Below are 19,643 nucleotides of genomic sequence, written 5' to 3' on the forward strand. Positions count from 1 at the left end.
TGTCACTCATCAAACGAGAGAGAGAGAGAGAGAGAGAGAGAGAGAGGCCGTCGGGTGCAGTCCAGAGGGTACCACAGGACACTGTGAACTGCTGCTGGACCTCAACAACTACTGTAGCAACAGAGGCGCACAAACCGAAACAGCCTCGGATATCTTCCTCGGCCTACCTCACTGCCGCCAATTTTTTATCTTTGGATATTATTCTTCTTGGACACAAAGCGGCAAGTTCAGAGTGAAATATGACAGCGCATATTTAGCGTAAATGTGTCAGGACGCTGTGTTTTTTCTGTCGTGAACGCTTGGAGTCTGTGAACCGGAGCGAAAGGAGCAGCGCGTTTCCGACCGGACCTTTTTTTTTTTTTACTTTTCGGTAAAGCCTATATTCACGAACAACATGCATGGATTTAAGGACAAACAGTACTGCTTGTGACATTAGGAGTATTCTATCCAGAATAGACTGTTCGCCTGCCTGGCTACAAGGATTAGCAAGCGATATGACAATTACATAATATATTTTTAGCTGTTAAAAAAACAGCGTAAAGACTGCTCACGGCAGCGACGTGGGTACTGTAAAGAAAACATAGAGACACAGGTTGTGGGTCATTTTAAACATTTTAACATAATAAATACGACGTGTGTGGCGGTATAGCTTTTTAAAAATCTTTGTTGTAAGTAACGAGGGTAGCACTTAAGTTGGTGGCACTTGTAGCATTTTGTAGGACATAAAGAAGCGTTTAATTTGTCGTCTGCAGAACGACATAAGGGACGGAAAAGTTTGACAGTAAACTGTCTGTGCTCCTCCAAGGACTGAAAGGTCACCGGGACCGGACATCTCTCCTTCTCTCCTCCTCCTCCTCCTGTCAGTCTGTTATGAAGATGTGAACTCTTCCTCCCTCCCTCCCTCTTTCTCTCTTCGCCGTCCAGGACGCTTTGATCTTTTTTTCTCCTCTGTTCGGTACAAAGAGATCAAAGGCGACTCTCGCCTCTCGGGGATGTACGAAAGCGTGGATGTTGTGGGTTTTAGCCCCAGCCCCAGCAGCCCCAGCCCCGGCTCTTTTCTGGGCATGGACTACTACCACAGACCCCCGGGGCTCGGGTCGGAGAAGGGACTCCTGTCTGGTGTAGGAGGGCTCCAGCGTCCTTTCGGAGGGTCCCTGGTCACCGTCAGACACTGGAGCGGATCCAGCCACTGTGAGTCTCATTCAAAAATAATTTGCCATTTTGGACTTGTTAAAAAAAATAACTGTAGGGTACACTGAAAAAAAAAAAGATTTTTTGGCCCTGTAATTATTATTTCAATCATCTATAAAGTCTACAAAGAAATACGAATTCAGTGATTTTACTTTAAAATAGCAGTTTTTCATTTATTGCATTACTTAGTGAGTGTTTGTTATTATGTGTCCTCAGTTTTGTATGTAAATTGAATCTTTCGTTCCAAGTAATATTAACTAAACCAGTTCATTGGCTTAATTAGTTCATATTTCCACGTAAAATGTAATTGAGGGACATCAAATCTGCAATTTACTTGTGTATTTTCATTTACAAAAATAAGTGGTTCTATTAAATAAATATTACTTAGTAAAGATTACAAACACTTTCTGTGTGGAAAAACTTGCCTAGCTTTTTTAAGTAAATGTCACTCCAATTTTTTTCAGTGTACAATAAGGCAAGTCAGTGTACATAATTTAATTTGTTGAAAAATGACAAGGGGGTGCTGGCGGGTTAAGCCCTTGCCTGAGCTTTGAAATTTGTTGTCAGTTTACCAGTTCTAACTGAGTCACATACCAGCCCTTTTTTTCTAGTATCGGGTGCCCCAAAGCCTTTTTAGTCCTCTATTAACTAGAAGACCACACCACTTTTTTTTAATGGAAAAAAATGTATGTCAGGCTTCACTACTAGCGTGCAGTATATATCATTCCCAACACTCTCTGATGGTTAGTATTTAGGGCTGGGCGATATGCACCAAAAGTCAAAGATATACGATATATCCCGATATTTTTATTGCCAATTGAGAGCAAATGTTCAGTCAAACTCAAAGCCAAATATGACATGTCACAAGTAGTTTTATTGAAATGTATTTAAGGTAACATAAATACTGTATAACAACAGGAGTACCTTTTTTTAAATCAAAGCTCCATAAAGTGCACATTTAAATTAAAAAAATATCTTAAATAAAAATAGCCTATGAAATAAAACAGGCCAATATTTTTCTGAAATAAATATATTTCTATCAATAAATGTGATATGGTGTTATTCCACATCACATTTTAAAATGTATCGATATATTTTTTATATTGATATATCGCCCAGCCTTATTAGTATTCATGAGCTTGTTCTGGGGTAGCTACTGCTGCTATTGAAATCCAGCTGACATTTTTACATTAAAAATTGTTTATTTGTATTGAACAGATAAACATGAACCCAAGCTAAATATGTGCTGCCTTTGATAAGAATAAAAGCCCATTTTTGTCTGGTTGTTAATGTAGATGAATGTCTTTGCTGTTTATTATGCAACTTTTGTTTATGTTTTCTATGGAGCAATGCAAATGACCTCAGTAGGCAATGCTTCTAATTGTGTGAGAATTAACTTGAAACGTTGCAGCTCTTCAACATGAACTACACAGGCTCTAATGTATACATATTTGAGGCTGAAATAGTTGTTGGAACAATAATCTGCAACTATTTGGATTATCAAGTACTCATCAAAGTCAAATTTACTGTCATTAGACCTTTCAGTTAGGGTTTTGTTGTTTTCTTTGTCCTTTGTGATGGTAACCTGATTGTGTTTGGGATTTGGACTGTTGGTCAGACAAAACAACTCTGAAGAAATCTTCATGGATTTTAGCCAGTTTTGATTTGTACTACAAATGGTACATTAATGATATATATTCACATTTTTAGTAGCACAGTTAAGCAATGAATTAAGAAATAACTGTCAGCTTAATCAATAATAATATGAAAGTTAGCTGCAATTTTTTAACATGTTACAGATTCTTTGATATGGGATTTTTGAGACCAATATAGTCATATTTTGAGCTGAAATGAAAATAAATAATGTACAAATGTACCCAGAGAGCTACTTTCTCAAACATTAAACTTTATTGAATACTATTTAACAGCATTATACATTATACAAACAATGTATTTCATTGTTAGCCTATTCTATAAATGATAACTGAGAAAATAAAGCATACATAAGAATAAAATAAATCACTAAATAAACATCATTACTGTTCAGTTTCAGTCAATCGCTGACTGTGTTTTTAAAGAAGGATTAAAATAAATAAATAGCTAACACCATTTCTCAATCACGCCAAGTAACATTTTCTGCATTAAACATTGCGTAAAAAAATGGCAGATAGGCCAATATAATAATATCTGCCAACCGATATATCTGTTGTGCTCTAACCAAGGCCCCAAGTCCACCATATGTTTCACTGTATTTTATTTTGAAGAATATAAATGTTTTCCTCATTTGATGAGAGAAGCCAAACTTCTTAAATCAAAACTGCTAATTGCAAGCTGTACAATAAATGTACCTAAATTAAATAAAAGCCTAAAAGTTGCAAAATTACGGTTCAAATCTGGAAAATATCTGATAAGAGAAATAAGTGGCACCTGCCACCATCAGGACTTAATTCACACACACCAATGAACGAAGCAATTTATAGGCTGCCATGGTCAGGGATCGAACCATGACCTTCTGACCTTAAAAAAGAAAAATGTGATCGAAACCTAGCAAATAAGACAGATATTTTCCATCCAGCCATTTTCTATAACTGCTTAACATATGCAGTTTTTGGACGGCTGCTGCCAATACCAGCATGCATTGGCTGAATGGAACACACTCTGGAAAAGGACGCCCACCTATTGAAAGAATAACACACATAAACACAAACACAGTACCTTCTTGCTGCAAGTTGACAGTGCTGCCTCACCCCAGTGTCACATGTTAGAGTCAGTGTGCCTCAGAGTGAGACAGTAACCCAAGGGTGATGACATGGTGATGTCACTGTGACATGCACTTCCTTGCACAACCGAATTAAAGTCATAAAGACGGAGAGTGCGAGGTGGACTCTGGTCAGCTGGTGAGAAACACAAGGATAGAGAGACATAGAAGCGAGAGGGGGGCGCTCGTAAATCCAAGCTGTAAAGACAGGGAGGATTGCCCTTAGTGTGTGTGTGGTGGGGGTGTTAGTCTTTGTGCATATCTGGAATGAAGAGCGTCAAACAGGTTCAAAGGTCAAAGGCCATACACAGACTCAGGCATGCACACACACACATTCAGTGAGTGCTCCAGCGACATGTAAGCCGTGGCCTGGGGATAGTGCTTCACTCTGTGTGCGTGTGTTTGGGTGTGATCCAGCGCAATGACTCACTGACAATTGGGAAGTGACCTACATCTCTCCCTGTTTTTATTTCTCCTTCTATCTGCCTCTTTCTTTCCTGTGTCAGCTGCCCAGTCATCACTTCTGCACACTGAATGACCTCTCTTTCTGTCGGTTGGACACACACACACACCAACACACAAGTGACGCACACACACACTCACAGTTTGTCTGGGAATGTAAGGGTATACTGACCAAGTTTGACCTCAGTGTGAGTGTGTGAAAGGGGGAGGAGATGGACAGTTGTGTGTGTTGAGTGTTTGCATCTACTAGATGTCTTTATTTCAGTATGGCAGGCTGCTAGAAGAGTGTCAGTGGAAACCTGGTTATTAATTCATTAATTCTAGTCACAGTCCTCTGGCAAGGCATGTCCTTATCTGCATTCGACCATGTTGGAATTTCTTCTCTCATGTCACAATGTTTGTGTTTAGGATAAAGAGGAAATAGAACAAATAGGTTTATTTTATCAGATTTTTAAGACGTATCAGTCTGACTAATTGGTCAGATTTGTGTTTCCAGACATGTCTCCAACCTACCTGTATGGGTTGCTGTGGTAACAACGTAGGTGTCAGTAACAACTTAGCTACAATGGTTTTCCAACACAGAAGCATGTAAAAGGTGTATCATTGTGGCCTCCAAGAGGTTGTGCTCAGTATGGTGCGATGTGACTTTTCCTCTCGACGAGGCTACATCCTGACTCTGTGGATTTTGGTCGTTTTGTATCTTTAAACATGTATATTTTGAAAGTATTCCTCATGTCGCAGACAACTCGTTAAATTCAAGGGTTTATTAAACTTCAGAGTTTAGGGTCATGATTCGATTTGATTTAAACATTTTTTTGTAAGTTATTTTTTGGGGAGTCTTTCGGCTTTATAGATAGTGGTAGAGAAAAAAAGTGAAAGACAGGGGGTAAGACATGCAGGAAAGGGCTGCAAGCCTGATTTGAACCCAGGCCCAATGCGTTGCAAGCACCAAGCCTTAGTGGTATGCACCTACCAGTGAAATTGCATATTCTGATTATTGAAATTGAAAGCTCAATGCAATTGATTTTCGATGTAAAATTAACACATGACATCCCCACACAGAAACCACTGAGAGTGAATCTTTTGTTTTGGATGTTACAGTCATACTGTTGGTGATGTCTCTGTGTTTATGTTCTTGTGCTCTGCACAGATCTAACATGAGACAGCGAGAGGTGTGGTGCCATCTGCAAAGTACTGACCATGGCTGGGACTTTTTTTTTTTTAATTAAGTTTGAATGAATGTTAAATGACATGCTATATCTTCAAATAAATGTGAATCCCAAACAATCCCTGTCTTGTTTGCTCCAAAAATGTAGCAAAAAGACAAGTTGAACATCCTGACTTATTTTTTTTATAATAGACAGAAAATCTCTCAACTGACAGGCAAACATGTCAACTCTAAGTAGTAGTCTAAAATGCAGTCACATAAGCATGTGTAGCCAGCGATGTCCACTCGTCTGTGGTATGCACCTTTGCACCTGCACATGATGGTTCCACAGGATATTGAAAAAGTTTACAGAAGAAGGTTGGGCATAAAATATACCATAAGACAAAATTAGTCAACCATCAAAGATTTTATAATACTGTTCATACCATGGTAGCTATCTCTAAAAAAAAAAATTGCTTACACTAAGCCATTGTGAGCAAATCAGTGGACAGTTCTGGCTTTTTGGCAATGTTGGACTTACAGGATTACTGCATCAGTGTGATGAAATTCCTTGATTTGTCAGATATTACTTAATTTGATTACTCAAAAACAGATATTCCCATCTGATAATTATATCCATAAAAGATCTCTCCATAGTACTTCCACTAAACAAAGGACACTATACTCCCACATTGACTATTACATGCTATATCTTGATATATATTAATGTTGATATTGAAAAAAATTACAAATACCACAATAAAGGATTATATCCAAATTGCGTACCCCTAGGTAAATCTAGGTTGCTTGTGGATTCACATCTGAAGAAAAACATTCTCAGAGTGAGAATGGATGTCAGTTAGACGTAATTGTGTGTCCACACAAATCTTGTTTAATAACTTGTATATCTTGCTTACTGTCTGGGGAGGAGAATGCAGTATTGTTATTAGAGGCCAGTCTGTAAGCTGACAGAGCACGCTCTCTATTCAGGAACTGTTTGCTGGCGTAGAGCCAGGACCGCCTGGGTAGACCATTTAACAGTATTTTACATCAGATTTAGAGAACAGTTTACCCCAGCGCGGGCTCACATTTAACATTGTCACTATTGAATTTTGACTAAACTGACCTGAGGCCACAGATTGGCTGCTCTGCCCAGGAACAAAGTTGGCCCACACTTTGAAAGGTTTAACCATGCATTGTTTGTTGCCCAGGCCAGGGTCAGCCTCAAACCTAGTGTTAATGTAATTGTTGTTAATATTTACAGTATAATTTTTTAATCATTAAGTGACTTTGCCTTGAAAAACGTAAGGCAGCTGCAGGTGCCGTGTTGTGTTTTAATATAGTCCATATTATATACAACATTTACATAGAAAGCACACAATGTAATGCTGCTACAATGTTATTTCATTGTGACTAATCTGACTTTCACCTAATGAAAACATTTTCCTTAAATCATGGCAAACCATAAAACATATGCGACTAATCATTTCAATCATACAAGTCATAATTTCATTCTGGTAATTTAAACAGTTTGCCTCAGTATCAGTATAACACAGCTGGGCTGTAATCTATATGAAATATAGACAGAAATATTCCCAGTCTGTTTGAAGCAAAACTCAATTATTCCTCTCGACTTTAATTTTGAGACAAACAGGACTAAGACTATGTTGAAAATCATTCCCTACTTACTATAAAGTGCAATATATTGTGTGTCAGTCATTTTATTTGTCTGAATTTGTGGTGGGAAATTGATGCACTGTAGTGTCTTCAAACATACCAACAACAAAAAGAAATCGCCAGCAATCATGCAATTCAATGTGTCACATTTATACAGTATAAGCAAAAAGTAGGCTACAATCATGCAACAATACACCTGTCAGTGATGATGAAATAATAATGATTCATAAGTTAAAACTCCATTTACTGTTCACTGTAGAGCTGGTCGTGCATAGCCAGCCACTCCCACCACTCATTTGTAAGTATTCTGAACGTCAAGACTTATTAATTTATATTTTCTTTGCAAGATACTTACACAAAAAACATGTTTTGACACAGTTTTGCGAGACTTTGGGAAACGAAAAGTATGTTCTATGTTGCCAGACCCCGGGATAATGAGTTGCTGAGACAGAGATAGGTCTCGATCAAAGTTCATCAAAAGTGATATGATATATTTAGCATGTTTTCCATACAACTAAAGCTGATGAATTACTTATTGCATGCTATTTGCTGTATCAGATAGAAGAAAATTATAACCTTGTGGTGGTGCCAGATGAAGAGTCAGATGATCACCATAGCCATTAAGGCTTCATTCAGACTGCGGGAAAATGATTTGTTTCTCAAATCAGATCTCACAGACAAGCTGTTCGTTCTGTTATTTGCAAATGATCAGATCTGATTTGTGTGTCCAGACATCACCGACCTACTGTATCTGTATAGGTTGTCGTAATGGACTTTGGCGCCAGTAACTACGTGGTTCTGCTAGTGATGTGGCTTTCCAACAGAAGCATGAGCTAGTTAGCTAACCAGCGTGTCACTCAATGAGTGACATTTAATAACTTGTTTTATTTGTGCTCTGATAAACAGTACATTTATCAAGCAGCCATCAACACTGCATCAAGGCCACTGACTGGGTTCGGCAGCACAGAAGTCCCTGGGGACTGCTGGTAGATGGTAAACTGGCCAGCTTCACTGTGGAGTGAGAGGTGTGGTGAAATTATTGACTAGTGGGAACATTTGACAATGATAGGTGCCTTGCCAATTTTAAAATGCACTGGGATGTCTGATAGTCTATATGGCCGTTGTCAAATCCAATTTGAGGGGCCAAAGTCTGAAGACCAAGTCGCATCTGTGGAAATCCAATTTGAATTGAATTTCAAACCAACTTCACACGTAGTGTGGGTCCATTTGCAAAAATCACATTTCATATGTTTTTTTTGTTGCTGTCCAGTTCCTGGCAGTCTGAACAAGACCTAAGATCCATCATTCAGGAACCATGATTGTCTGGTGTAGTGGTGTAGCTAGATATTCTACTGGATAAGTGACCTTCAAGTTGCACTAAAGAAAAAGTAAAGGGATCACCAAAACTAATGGCATTCAATCTAAAAAAATGGTGACAATTTACATAATACTGAAGTATTTGATTATGCATTAATTGTAACTGCATAGTATATTCTGTTTGATCTTGGAGCACTATAACTAAGATTATTAAGAGCAAGATGTGTCTCATGAATGTCTTGACTTATAGTTGCACCATTAATATCCCTCTCTTCCAAAATAAATTAGCTCTCATGTTGCTACAACCTCATGTTTGTCCTGCACACTCAAGCAGGAATGGGAAGCAATAGAAAGAGATTGACAAACACAGAGATGAAAACAGAGGAAAAGGCACTTGAAAATACTAGGCAAAGAACAGAGAGAAGTTTGAAAGAGGTCAGACGATGCCGAAGGGAACTGTTGGCTCGCATGTCGATGAGAAGAGAGCAAAGACAAACAGAGGAGAGATGAAGAAAGGGGAAGATGGAGGGATGGTGTGATGGCTGAGGAGGAGGAGGAGGATCTCCTCTCTTTATTTCACCGTGTCTCTCTCTCCCTCCCTGTAAACAGAGCAGACCATTGGAGGGGAGTTGAATCTCCTCCATAGTGGAATGTCTGGTATGGCTTCTACAGCAGGGGGAGGGGAGAGAAGTGTGTGTGTGTGTGTGTGTGTGTGTGTGTGTGTGTGTGTGTGTGTGTGTGTGTGTGTGTAGGGAAGTGTGTTAGGTTAGAGGTTAGGAGAGGCAGAGTGAAACAGGGAGAAGCAGAGGAGTTGTGGCTGGTCCTGGTATCTTAATCTGAAGGGTCAGGACCTTAAAATGGGTAACAGTATGTCTTTGCCAAGTCTCTGAACAAAAATAATGTTTATGAAGTCAGATGTGCATCTTCACTGTTGCTCAAACTGACACGAGGAGCAGGACAAAGACACTACATAACATAAAGGAATTCTAATTTGAAAAAGTATAATCCAGCACTGGAGTTAATTTTGATTGAACTTTAACCTTGATTTTCACCTCAACAAAGAAATATGTGATTAAGAGATTAGAGTTTAGATGGATTAAAGTGTATGATACAACATAATGCCAACATGTTATGAAGTATAAACAACATATTCAATCCATTAATGACCCAGCAGAAATGAAGTGCAACCTAAATTATTTTAGCATAATCACCTATTTTGGCTTGTCCCACTGTAGTTACAAATACAAACTGGGACAGTAGGGTTGCTTCAGGCTTTTCTGTGATCACATTTTGATGTGAAAATCACTCTGCAGTCGCAGTAGTTTGACCTGCTGATTCTGATTTTTGCAGATTCTGATTTTCTTTCAACTATAATTGGTAGCATACACACACACTTGCGTAATTGAAATCCAATTTTATGTTAAAAATAAAACATTAACTGCAGCAAGTTACAGGACCTCCCCTCACTCAAACAACTCAAAATAAAATGCTCCAGGTTAAGTTAAGTGCCTGAACAGTAAGTTGTTCCAAATTTTATAAGGGTGTTCCTCAACACTTTATTGTGAGCTTTATGTCCTCTCCCCTCACAATTAAAAACTTCCACAACAAAAACGACACGATGACTGGCAGCTCACCCTGGTAGCTACTTGTCAAGCACAAGCTAGCCATGTTCTAAAGCATACCCTTGTTTATTGTCTATTTTATTTTATCTAATATGTATTAGAGTTATATGTTCTAACGTCCCAGGTGCAGAGCTGCGCTTCCAGTTCTCCAAGCCTTGCCTCCAATACAGCATGCACGACATCCATAACATGTCTTTATTAGTAGGGTTGAAATGGAGTGGAAAATTTTCAGTAAATTTCCAAAAACTTTCCAGTCAAGCTCTCTGAAAATGTTATATAGTATCCTCTGGCATATGATGAAGACTACAAACAGGATGGTCGATGGTTGACAAAAAAAAACTGTGCCAAAAACCTGAATGTGACTGAATGTAACTCTGCATATTTTTCCTCCCTCCGTCCCCTCCTGCAGCTATAGAGACCGAGAGCACGAGTTCAGGAGAGGACCTACTTGTCCCCAGCCCCCCCTCTCCACCACCTCCACCCCGCATCTACAAGCCGTGCTTTGTATGTCAGGACAAATCTTCAGGATACCACTATGGAGTCAGTGCCTGTGAGGGTTGCAAGGTAGGCAGCTAAACATATGAGTAAGCTAAACTTACCCTGACACTAACTTACTCTGAAGTCCACTCATTCTGGGTAACTGGGTCATGTATGTAAACAGATACAGGCCTGAGCTAAAAAAAACCTGAATGAAAAGCAGTTACATGAGAGTATTTGCATAATGTGTAAGCAGAGAGGTCGCGACCTTTGCACCTCCCTTAGGATCTGTAAGCCTCTTTGCTTCATCTAATCCTACACACACAAACACACAAATCTGTGCATGCAATTACTATCTAGTTTGATATGTGTGTGTGTGGGTTGTTGTGTGCTTGTGGCACTGACCTGCTACCAGCTGCGCATTAACATAAATACATAAACAAAATTGTATGCTCCTCACATGTTGGATCATATTTTTTATTGGAGGTTTTTTTTTTTTAACTCAAAAAACACCTCCAAATGCTTCAATGCGGTGGTATTCTGTTGCCCTACTGCTGTTTTTATGTAATTTTCTTATTCTGTCATTTTCATTCTGTGTCAGGGTTTCTTCAGGAGGAGCATCCAGAAGAACATGGTGTACACGTGTCACAGAGACAAAGTCTGTGTCATAAACAAGGTGACGAGGAACCGGTGTCAGTTCTGTCGACTACAGAAATGCCTCGAAGTTGGCATGTCCAAGGAATGTGAGTACAGGGTAGAGATGTTGCACCATTCTGTGTGTGGAGGAAAGTGTGGGAAAGGACATGTCAATGTTTTAAATTGGTTTGTATTCCCGTGATAATAGGACCAGAACTAAGTGACTTCAATGCTTCAATCAGGAGATGAAATACAGCTCAGGTGTCTTCGCAGGCAGCACAGTGTTTTATCCTTGGTATTTGTCTCCCTCTGGTGGCCTCCTTCAGTTGATACATGTCCAACCATTGTAATCTTACAATAACCAGCATCTGGCATCACCACATCATCTCCTTTTTAAAACTTAAAGTACAGAAATGTAAACACTCACTGGCCACTGTATTAGGTGAAGTGTGTACCTAATAAAGTATCTGTGTGTTCTTCTGCTGCTGCAGCCCATCTGCTTCAAGGTTGGACATGTTGTGCGTTCAGAGAGGCTCTTCTGTAAACCTTGGTTGTAACAAGTGGTTATTTGAGTTATTGTTGCCTTTCTATCATCTGGAACCAGTCGGACCATTCTCTGACCTCTGGCATCAACAAGACATAAAGGCTCACTGGATATTTTCTCTTTTTTCGACCATTCTCTCTAAACCCTAGAGATGGTTGTGTGTGAAAATCCCAGTAGATCAGCAGTTTGTGAAAATAATCAGACTCACAGCCATTGAGTTGCGGCCATGTGATATAAAGCCTAATAAAGTGGCCAGCGAGTGGATGTTTTCCTATACTTAGGGAGTTTTAGTTCCATACACTTATTAATGCACTAATATATCTTCATCGTCAGTCTTAATTTCTGTCCCTGGTGCAGCTCTAAAAAGGCTGCATTCTTTGTTGGAGTCACTTCTTTCCATTAGACCTGGGGTCAGCAACCTTTATGGGCAAAAGAGCCATTGTTGGCGGAAAAAAGGAATGGAGCCGCAAACCTTATTTTAAGCCTTACAATGACGATAAAACAGCCTACTGAGTCTAACCTAGCTTTAATAATAGGTCATAATGAGCATTTATCAATATGAGTTTGTCAGAAAGCAGTGAGAACCTAAGTGCAAATGAGAGGTTTGACACTTGACAAATATCTCAGGAGATTTGAAATCGAAAATTAGCCTACCTAGTGAATCTTAAATCTAGACTTGAAGATGGCAAAATTTAGAGATTAAGGCGCCTTGCCGTAGACTTTCGTAAGCTATGATGAACATTTAAGTTGACCAAAATAAAAAATAAAATAAAATGTAATGTCGTATATAAGCTGCACATTTTTACAATCGAAGAATGCAAATTGCTTTGGGTCTACACCAATGTTAAATAAAAATTTACATTTAAGCAAATATTTTTATAAAGATTTGATTTCATATAAATGTTTTGGTCACAGCCACAGGGAGCTACTGCAGATGGCCTGAAGAGCCACATGTGGCTCTGGAGCCACAGGTTACCTACCCCTGCATTAGACCCTGAATGCCTGGTAGATTCCAGAGTCTTTCAGGTCTGACCTAGGTCTGTGGCAAGTGTAAATCTTCACAAGATTTCATAATCACTGTGACAGAAGCACTTTGACCAACTTTGAAAGAGAAGCTTCTTGTTCTTGATATAAGATGACTTAACTTCTGAACTAAATCTTACAATCTTCACTCTGCCATCAGTGGTCCGAAATGACAGAATGAAGAAGAAGAAGGAGGAGAGGAGGCAGGGGGAGACAGAGATCTACGTCCTGTCAGCAGACACAGAGCAGATGATTGAGCGAGTCCGCCGAGCCCACCAGGGCACATTTCCCTCCCTCTGCCAGCTTGGAAAATACACCACGGTACACAAACACACAGCAATAAGCATATTTCATTAATATCATTAACAGCTCATGGCCTTAAACGAATCGTACATACAGACATAGCCAAAGATCTTAAGGTGTTTTCTTTGTCTATCTGCTTCTATTCCTTACCCCCAACATGCAGAGCAACAGCGCAGAGCACCGCGTCGCTCTGGATGTCAGTCTTTGGGACAAGTTCAGTGAATTGTCTACAAAATGCATCATTAAAACAGTGGAGTTCGCCAAGCAGCTCCCTGGTTTCACAACGTTAACCATTGCTGATCAGATCACCCTGCTCAAAGCTGCCTGCCTCGACATACTGGTGAGTTTATCACATTTTTCACACGTAAACAAACTGTCAGAGAAAGACAAATCCACTACATGGGGAGAAGTACAGTTGTAGTACAGCTGAAAGTTGTGATTAAATATCTCGTTAAAAGCAACTGCAAGAATTTTAAATTGTTGATTTTAGCAGTAGTGTTTCCATGAGCACCACCTCTTGTTGGTTTGACTGGGTGTGAATTATTTGTAAAAGGGAGTTAAATAAACACTACTTTATTTTATTTTTTTCATTTGATTAATATCTCTAAAACAACAAAGTAAACTTTGTTTGAGCCATCAACGTTAATTTAAATATTAATGCAAAACCATTTCTCACAATGTATTTCATGAAGGGCATATGACAACCAGAGATATTTGTTTTCACCCATGCTCTATCAGTGCAACCATAAGCACAAAATGTAATGCTAAAAATATTATTCTCTGAAGAAAAATCTCAATTTAGGCCCTTCCGGTCTGCGTGCCATAAATTGTCTGATTTCACAGGGAATTGGAGCTGGTCACAGCACACATTAATAATACCTATATGGAAATAACCAAACTCCTCACTGATGGTCTTGTTTGCTTATTTAGGTCATATAGAGGCATTAGTATTAAATTCAGATTGTTTCATAAACAGTTAAAGTCTCCTTGTAAATGCTTTAAATATTTCACCTCACGTTGTCTCCTTCTGCTTTGGGCCACTTCATTCCCTATTTTTAAGATTCTAAGGATCTGCACTCGGTACACTCCAGACCAGGATACCATGACCTTCTCCGACGGCTTGACTCTGAACCGCACCCAGATGCATAATGCTGGGTTCGGGCCTCTCACAGACCTGGTGTTCTCCTTCGCCAACCAGCTGCTCCCACTGGAGATGGATGATGCAGAGACGGGATTACTCAGCGCCATCTGCCTGCTCTGTGGAGGTACTGCACTTGAAATGATCAATAAAATCATGAATCAAAGTCATGAAATCAAAAGTGCAGAGTTAGTTGTAGTTCAATTTGTTTTGTGTGTGTGTGTGTGTGTGTGTGTGTGTGTGTGTGTGTGTGTGCGTGTGTGTGTGTGTGTGTATGTGCGTGTGCGCGCAGACCGTCAGGATCTGGAGGAGTCAGAGAAAGTGGATGTTCTTCAGGAGCCGATGCTTGAAGCCTTGAAGGTTTGACATCCAGTTGTAACTATAGTTCTGTACTGTTACTTGCAGCAAAATATTGACTTATCGAGTTTAGCTAAACTTATCGAGGTCCTCTCCATGTATCGTAAGATATGGCCTTGTTTACATTTGAGTTTACAAAAGAAAGCAACCAACATTTAGCCAGCATGATGTCAGAATAAACAACAGGTCTTCCCAGCCAAGAAATGCCTTGTTGCAGCACCTAAACATTTTTTCACAGCACCTAAGACAAATAAACAGAAAAAATGCATGCTGAGGTCAACAAAGGTTATAACCATTGTGTAATGACAGTAGATTGGCAGTATGTGGCGTGTTAAGGAATGAATGACTCTATACCTCTGTTCCAAATGCTATTTTTACAGTGCAGAGCCCAAGAGTCCATTCCATTTATTGTTTAGGTCTTGGGATTTTATTATTTTTGTTTCATTATTTAGGATATTTTAATAGTTTTTGGACTGCCAAGACTCAAAACCAGAGCATACAAACCCGAATGAACTTTCATTTAATCATAAAACAGCAAAAACACATGGTCTCTGAAAATGTTGTATAGTATCCTCTGGCATATGATGAAGACTACAAACAGGATGGTCGATGGTTGACAAAACAAAACTGTGCCAAAAACCTCTGCTAATTTGGTTTTGGTTATCAGCTCTAGAGAAATATTATTGTCTTTGCACGTAAATTGCAGTATGACTGAATGTAACTCTGCATATATTTTGCAGCACTGTGTGCCAAGTTTTTCTAGTCTTAAATCTGTAATTAATATGAATTACTTAATTATTTTAGTGTATTAGGCTTGCTAATCTTTGCCCTTTTTTTAATTGAGAAATAGTAAAAATCCTTAAAAAGTAAAAAAAACCTTAAAGTAAACTATAGAAAAAAATCCATGCTGTGATTTAATATCAAAAACTTAATAATTGCAACCATCTCTAGTTTATACATCCATGAGGCTGTGATTATCCTAGAGGTCACATGTCATACAATGAGGTCAGCTTTCAATAAATGCTCTCACATTAATACAAATGGGCTCAGCCTCACAGTGATACCTAATTCATGCAATTCAGACTGTTTAGGAACTCCAGTATGCAGAAAAAATATGTTGTTGTAACTTGTCCAAAGAAAAACATAGAAATGTACCAAACAAGTACAAAGGTATACAAAGCAGGAAGACAAATGTATCATTGGTAAAACATTGTTATAATAATAAAAAAATATAATGTAATACTTTTCCCCATGTTTTTGTATGTACATAGCTCTATGTGAGGAGGAGGAGGCCTGATAAACCTTGTATGTTCCCCAAGATACTGATGAAGATTACTGACCTGAGGAGCATCAGTGTGAAGGGTGAGACACACACACTCAAGAGGCGGCTGGAGATAATTTACTTGGGTGGGGCCACAAGCACGGAGGCCTTCTGCTTACACACGAGCAATGTTGGTGATTCTGAACTGGTGGGCGGACCCGTTGTCAGTAGGCCTGTCACGATAATTACTATATTGACTTATCGTTCGATATATAAAATTGACACGATAATTTTTTCTGGACTTGATAATTGTTGTTTACATGCGTATATTATTTATTTAGGATGTTTTAATATTTCTTTTCCACATTTCAGTTCCAATGTTTAATATTCTTGAGATTTAAAAATGAATTGCTGTGGAAAAGGATGTACTCAATGATACTGTCGTTTATCGTGATAGTTTCTGGGAAAATATATCGTCCTAAAAAAATTGTTATCGTGACAGGCCTAGTTTTCAGTGGGTCGCTGGCCTTTGCCTGGGCAAAAGAATCCTGTGGTTTTATTTTGAAGGGGATTTTTTAAGCAGCGGAGTACTGTCTAATTCACACTCCTCAACAGTAGGTGGCAATAATGCCCTTTAATACTAATAGCACCCGCCAAGTTTGTTTAATTGAGCATGGCGAAACATGCTTGTCTCTTCGGTTTCATTCAACTTGGTTTTTATGTGTTGGCATACTGTGATATTCTGTACCATCTCAGGTTTAAAATGCACCATCTTTTCATTAAATACATTTAAGAAGTGGAAAAATTTCCCCAATTTGTCATTAAGGGGTGATGGTGGGTCCCAAAGCCAGACCAGTTGAGAACCACAGTTGAGCCACTGAAGAGATAGTCCCAGAAACCTCACCATGCCTACTGTGTGACTTCATTTAAACAGCCAGAGTGACCATCAATACTGCACGTGTGTGGCAGTTTATCAGAGCTAACAGGCACACACTAAAAAAACTATTAAATTATATTATGTCCAAGTTTATGTTGTACATACTGTCCAAAAAAGAGATATAACATGATCAAATTTGGAATGGTTTCTGTTCGATAGTAGCTTTAAGGATAAACATATTTTTCATTGTTTTGTTTTTTTAAATTTGGATATGATATTTAATCATTATCTTAATATCGTCAGATATGCAATAATATTCTTATCAGTGTCATTGAGAAGAACCGATCAGGTCAAAATTACGTGATAACAATCTGTGGAGATTCTCTCATAACTTTGCAGTGTTCGGACATGAATAATATTATTCACGCTGAATCCAACATGTCATAACTTAAACCTCATTATTTATGTTGATTATATTCAACCCAGTACTGCTGGTTCATCTATAGTTCATCTATGTTTTCCAAATGTTTCAATTCAGATAAGAAAAAAAAATTTAAGTAATTTCCGACCTATCTTGTCCACTCTCTCCTCCCTGTTCTGTCTTCAGCTGTCCTATCTAACAAAGGCAGAATGTATCTCAAAAAAGAGAGACAGTTTGCAAAACAAAAGCACACCTTTTTCTTTCAACATATTTTGTCAAAGGGATAGTTAAGTTGTATGAAACACTTGCCAGTAGTGATAGATCGATAGTTTTACTACTACAAGGTTTAACTCCACAAAACTGTTCACTAAAACATGCACTTAGGTTTAATTGGTGACTCTAAATTGCCCGAAGGTGTGAATAAGAGCGTGGTTGTCTGTCTCGATGTGTCAGACCTGTGATAATCTGGCAACCTGTCCAGCCCTGCGACCCGAGTGCGGATAAGTGGTTAAGAATAATGAATGAATGAATGAATGAACCAGTCAATACAATGACAGCGAGTAGTTATATTACTATGCACAAATTTCACACAACTTAATGTCCAAAACTATCGCTTGAAGAAGCATCCCTTTTATGTCATCGGTTCCAGTTTTATTTGTTCTTAATGCCGTTTGCTTTTAATCCACATCCAACATTTACCATTAACCACTACAAAAACTTCTTGCAGGTTCAGGATATGGGTACAAGTTCCTGTGATGGAAAAGCCCTACGTCTTCTTTTTTTAATAAAATAATAGCATCACTACAATTAAAGTCCAGTTATACTTACCACACCAGGTTCCTACATAATGACTTGTTTTTTTATCTTCAACTTTTTCTCTCTCTCTCTCCACCCATGTCTTTATCTTAGGAGCAGAGCGAGTGATCACACTGAAGATGGAGATACCTGGCTCCATGCCCCCTCTCATCCAGGAAATGCTGGAAAACTCAGAGGGACTGGAGGGGCATGGAGCCGGGGGAGGCAAAGGAGGAGCAGGAGGAGGAAAAGGCAGAGGAGGAGGCACAGAAGAGGATGAGACAGAGCTTAGAAACTGTCATCCAAGTCCATCACCCAAATCAAGTCCTTCTCCCAGCCCCAGCCCGGCACCCTGCCCCCCCTCTTCTCCCTCCCCCTCCACCTGAAGTTCCACATTTAGCACCTCTGCTCCACCCACGGCACGGTGTGGTACTGTGAGAAAAACCCTCCACACAGCAGAGAATTCTGCACCTAATAATAGACGAACTGGAGGAGAACAACTTCAGACAACAGTGTCTGAACTCATTATGTCTCCGGCTTACAGGCTAAATATCTATGTGACATGAGGTGGAATGAAAACAGGTTAACTACGCTTTGAAGACTGGATTTGTGTTCAGACATCATGGTTTTATACATGACCTTTTTAATGCTTAAAAGGTTAATTATATGCAGACTGTGTGAACTCTAATGAAGGACTATTGTATTACTGAAATGTGGACAGACTGATGGAGAGGATTCTCTCTTATAAAAACCCATGAATAGTATGAAGAATCATTATGTGTAATATATTGTATATAAAAAAAATGCTGTGAAAAGGCTGTGGCTGAGGCAGACTTATGCAAGAAGATATTTTCCTAAATGTACATGTGTATATACTGTATTTCCCCAATACGGTTGTAAAGAGTTCTTTCTTCATCCTCTTTCCACCATCACCACCAACCTTAACACACACACACACACACACACTGCTCCCAACCTTGTGCTTTTGATCCCCTCACAGATATATCAGGGGAAAATGACAAGTCTTGACTTAATATTCCTCCAGTGGAATCTATAGCTCGAGGCAAATATATTTCTCAATGCATTACTTTGCATCACCATCTGTAAAAAAAGAAAAAAGAAAAACATACTGTATTTACAGTAGTTTGTTTTCAGATGTAGCTTCCGCAACTCAAGTGATGTCTCTTCAGCAAACTGTGAAACACACACATTTTAATTTTAAATGAATACAATGTCTTCCTGTTGGTGGACAAACTGTGATACGAGGAGTAAAAACACCCCTCACAACAGTTTTCCCATCTGGTAACAACCTCCACTGCTGAGCTGAATTATAGTTTCATTAAGGTGATATGGAAACCTCATCATCAGTGATGACAGGTGCTGCCTCCAAATGTACAAACTGCATTTTGTTTTTATAGCGTGCACCACTACCTGTCATAGTCTGTTTACACGTTAGCACTGTCGCACTGCAACATCCCTGCTGTGTCAGGTCCAAATCACCATCTTCAGTGTTGTCCTCTTTAATGTATGGTGAGGTAAAACTCACTGGAAAGCAAAAAAATACAAGAAGTTAAATAAAGGAGTATGATTTCTTCTTCCATCCTTAAATATATGTGCTCTTTGGTAAAGCATTGGGC

At 39.0% G+C, this 19,643-nt stretch overlaps 1 protein-coding gene across 1 annotated transcript; it reads left to right on the forward strand.

Annotated features, from left to right (window-relative positions):
* The first annotated feature begins 42 nt into the window (after positions 1–42).
* On the forward strand, positions 43–19,614 carry rarab (retinoic acid receptor, alpha b). The gene is made up of 9 exons (XM_059348618.1): positions 43–1,191; positions 10,584–10,738; positions 11,253–11,394; positions 13,015–13,175; positions 13,321–13,497; positions 14,218–14,422; positions 14,588–14,655; positions 15,924–16,014; positions 18,121–19,614. Exons 1-9 carry the CDS (start codon positions 993–995, stop codon positions 18,390–18,392), a joined length of 1,470 nt encoding a protein of 489 aa, XP_059204601.1. The 5' UTR covers positions 43–992; the 3' UTR covers positions 18,393–19,614.
* The last annotated feature ends 29 nt before the right edge of the window (positions 19,615–19,643 follow it).

This window comes from Centropristis striata, chromosome 13 (genome assembly GCF_030273125.1).
Source record: "Centropristis striata isolate RG_2023a ecotype Rhode Island chromosome 13, C.striata_1.0, whole genome shotgun sequence".
NCBI classification, from domain to species: Eukaryota; Metazoa; Chordata; class Actinopteri; order Perciformes; family Serranidae; genus Centropristis; species Centropristis striata.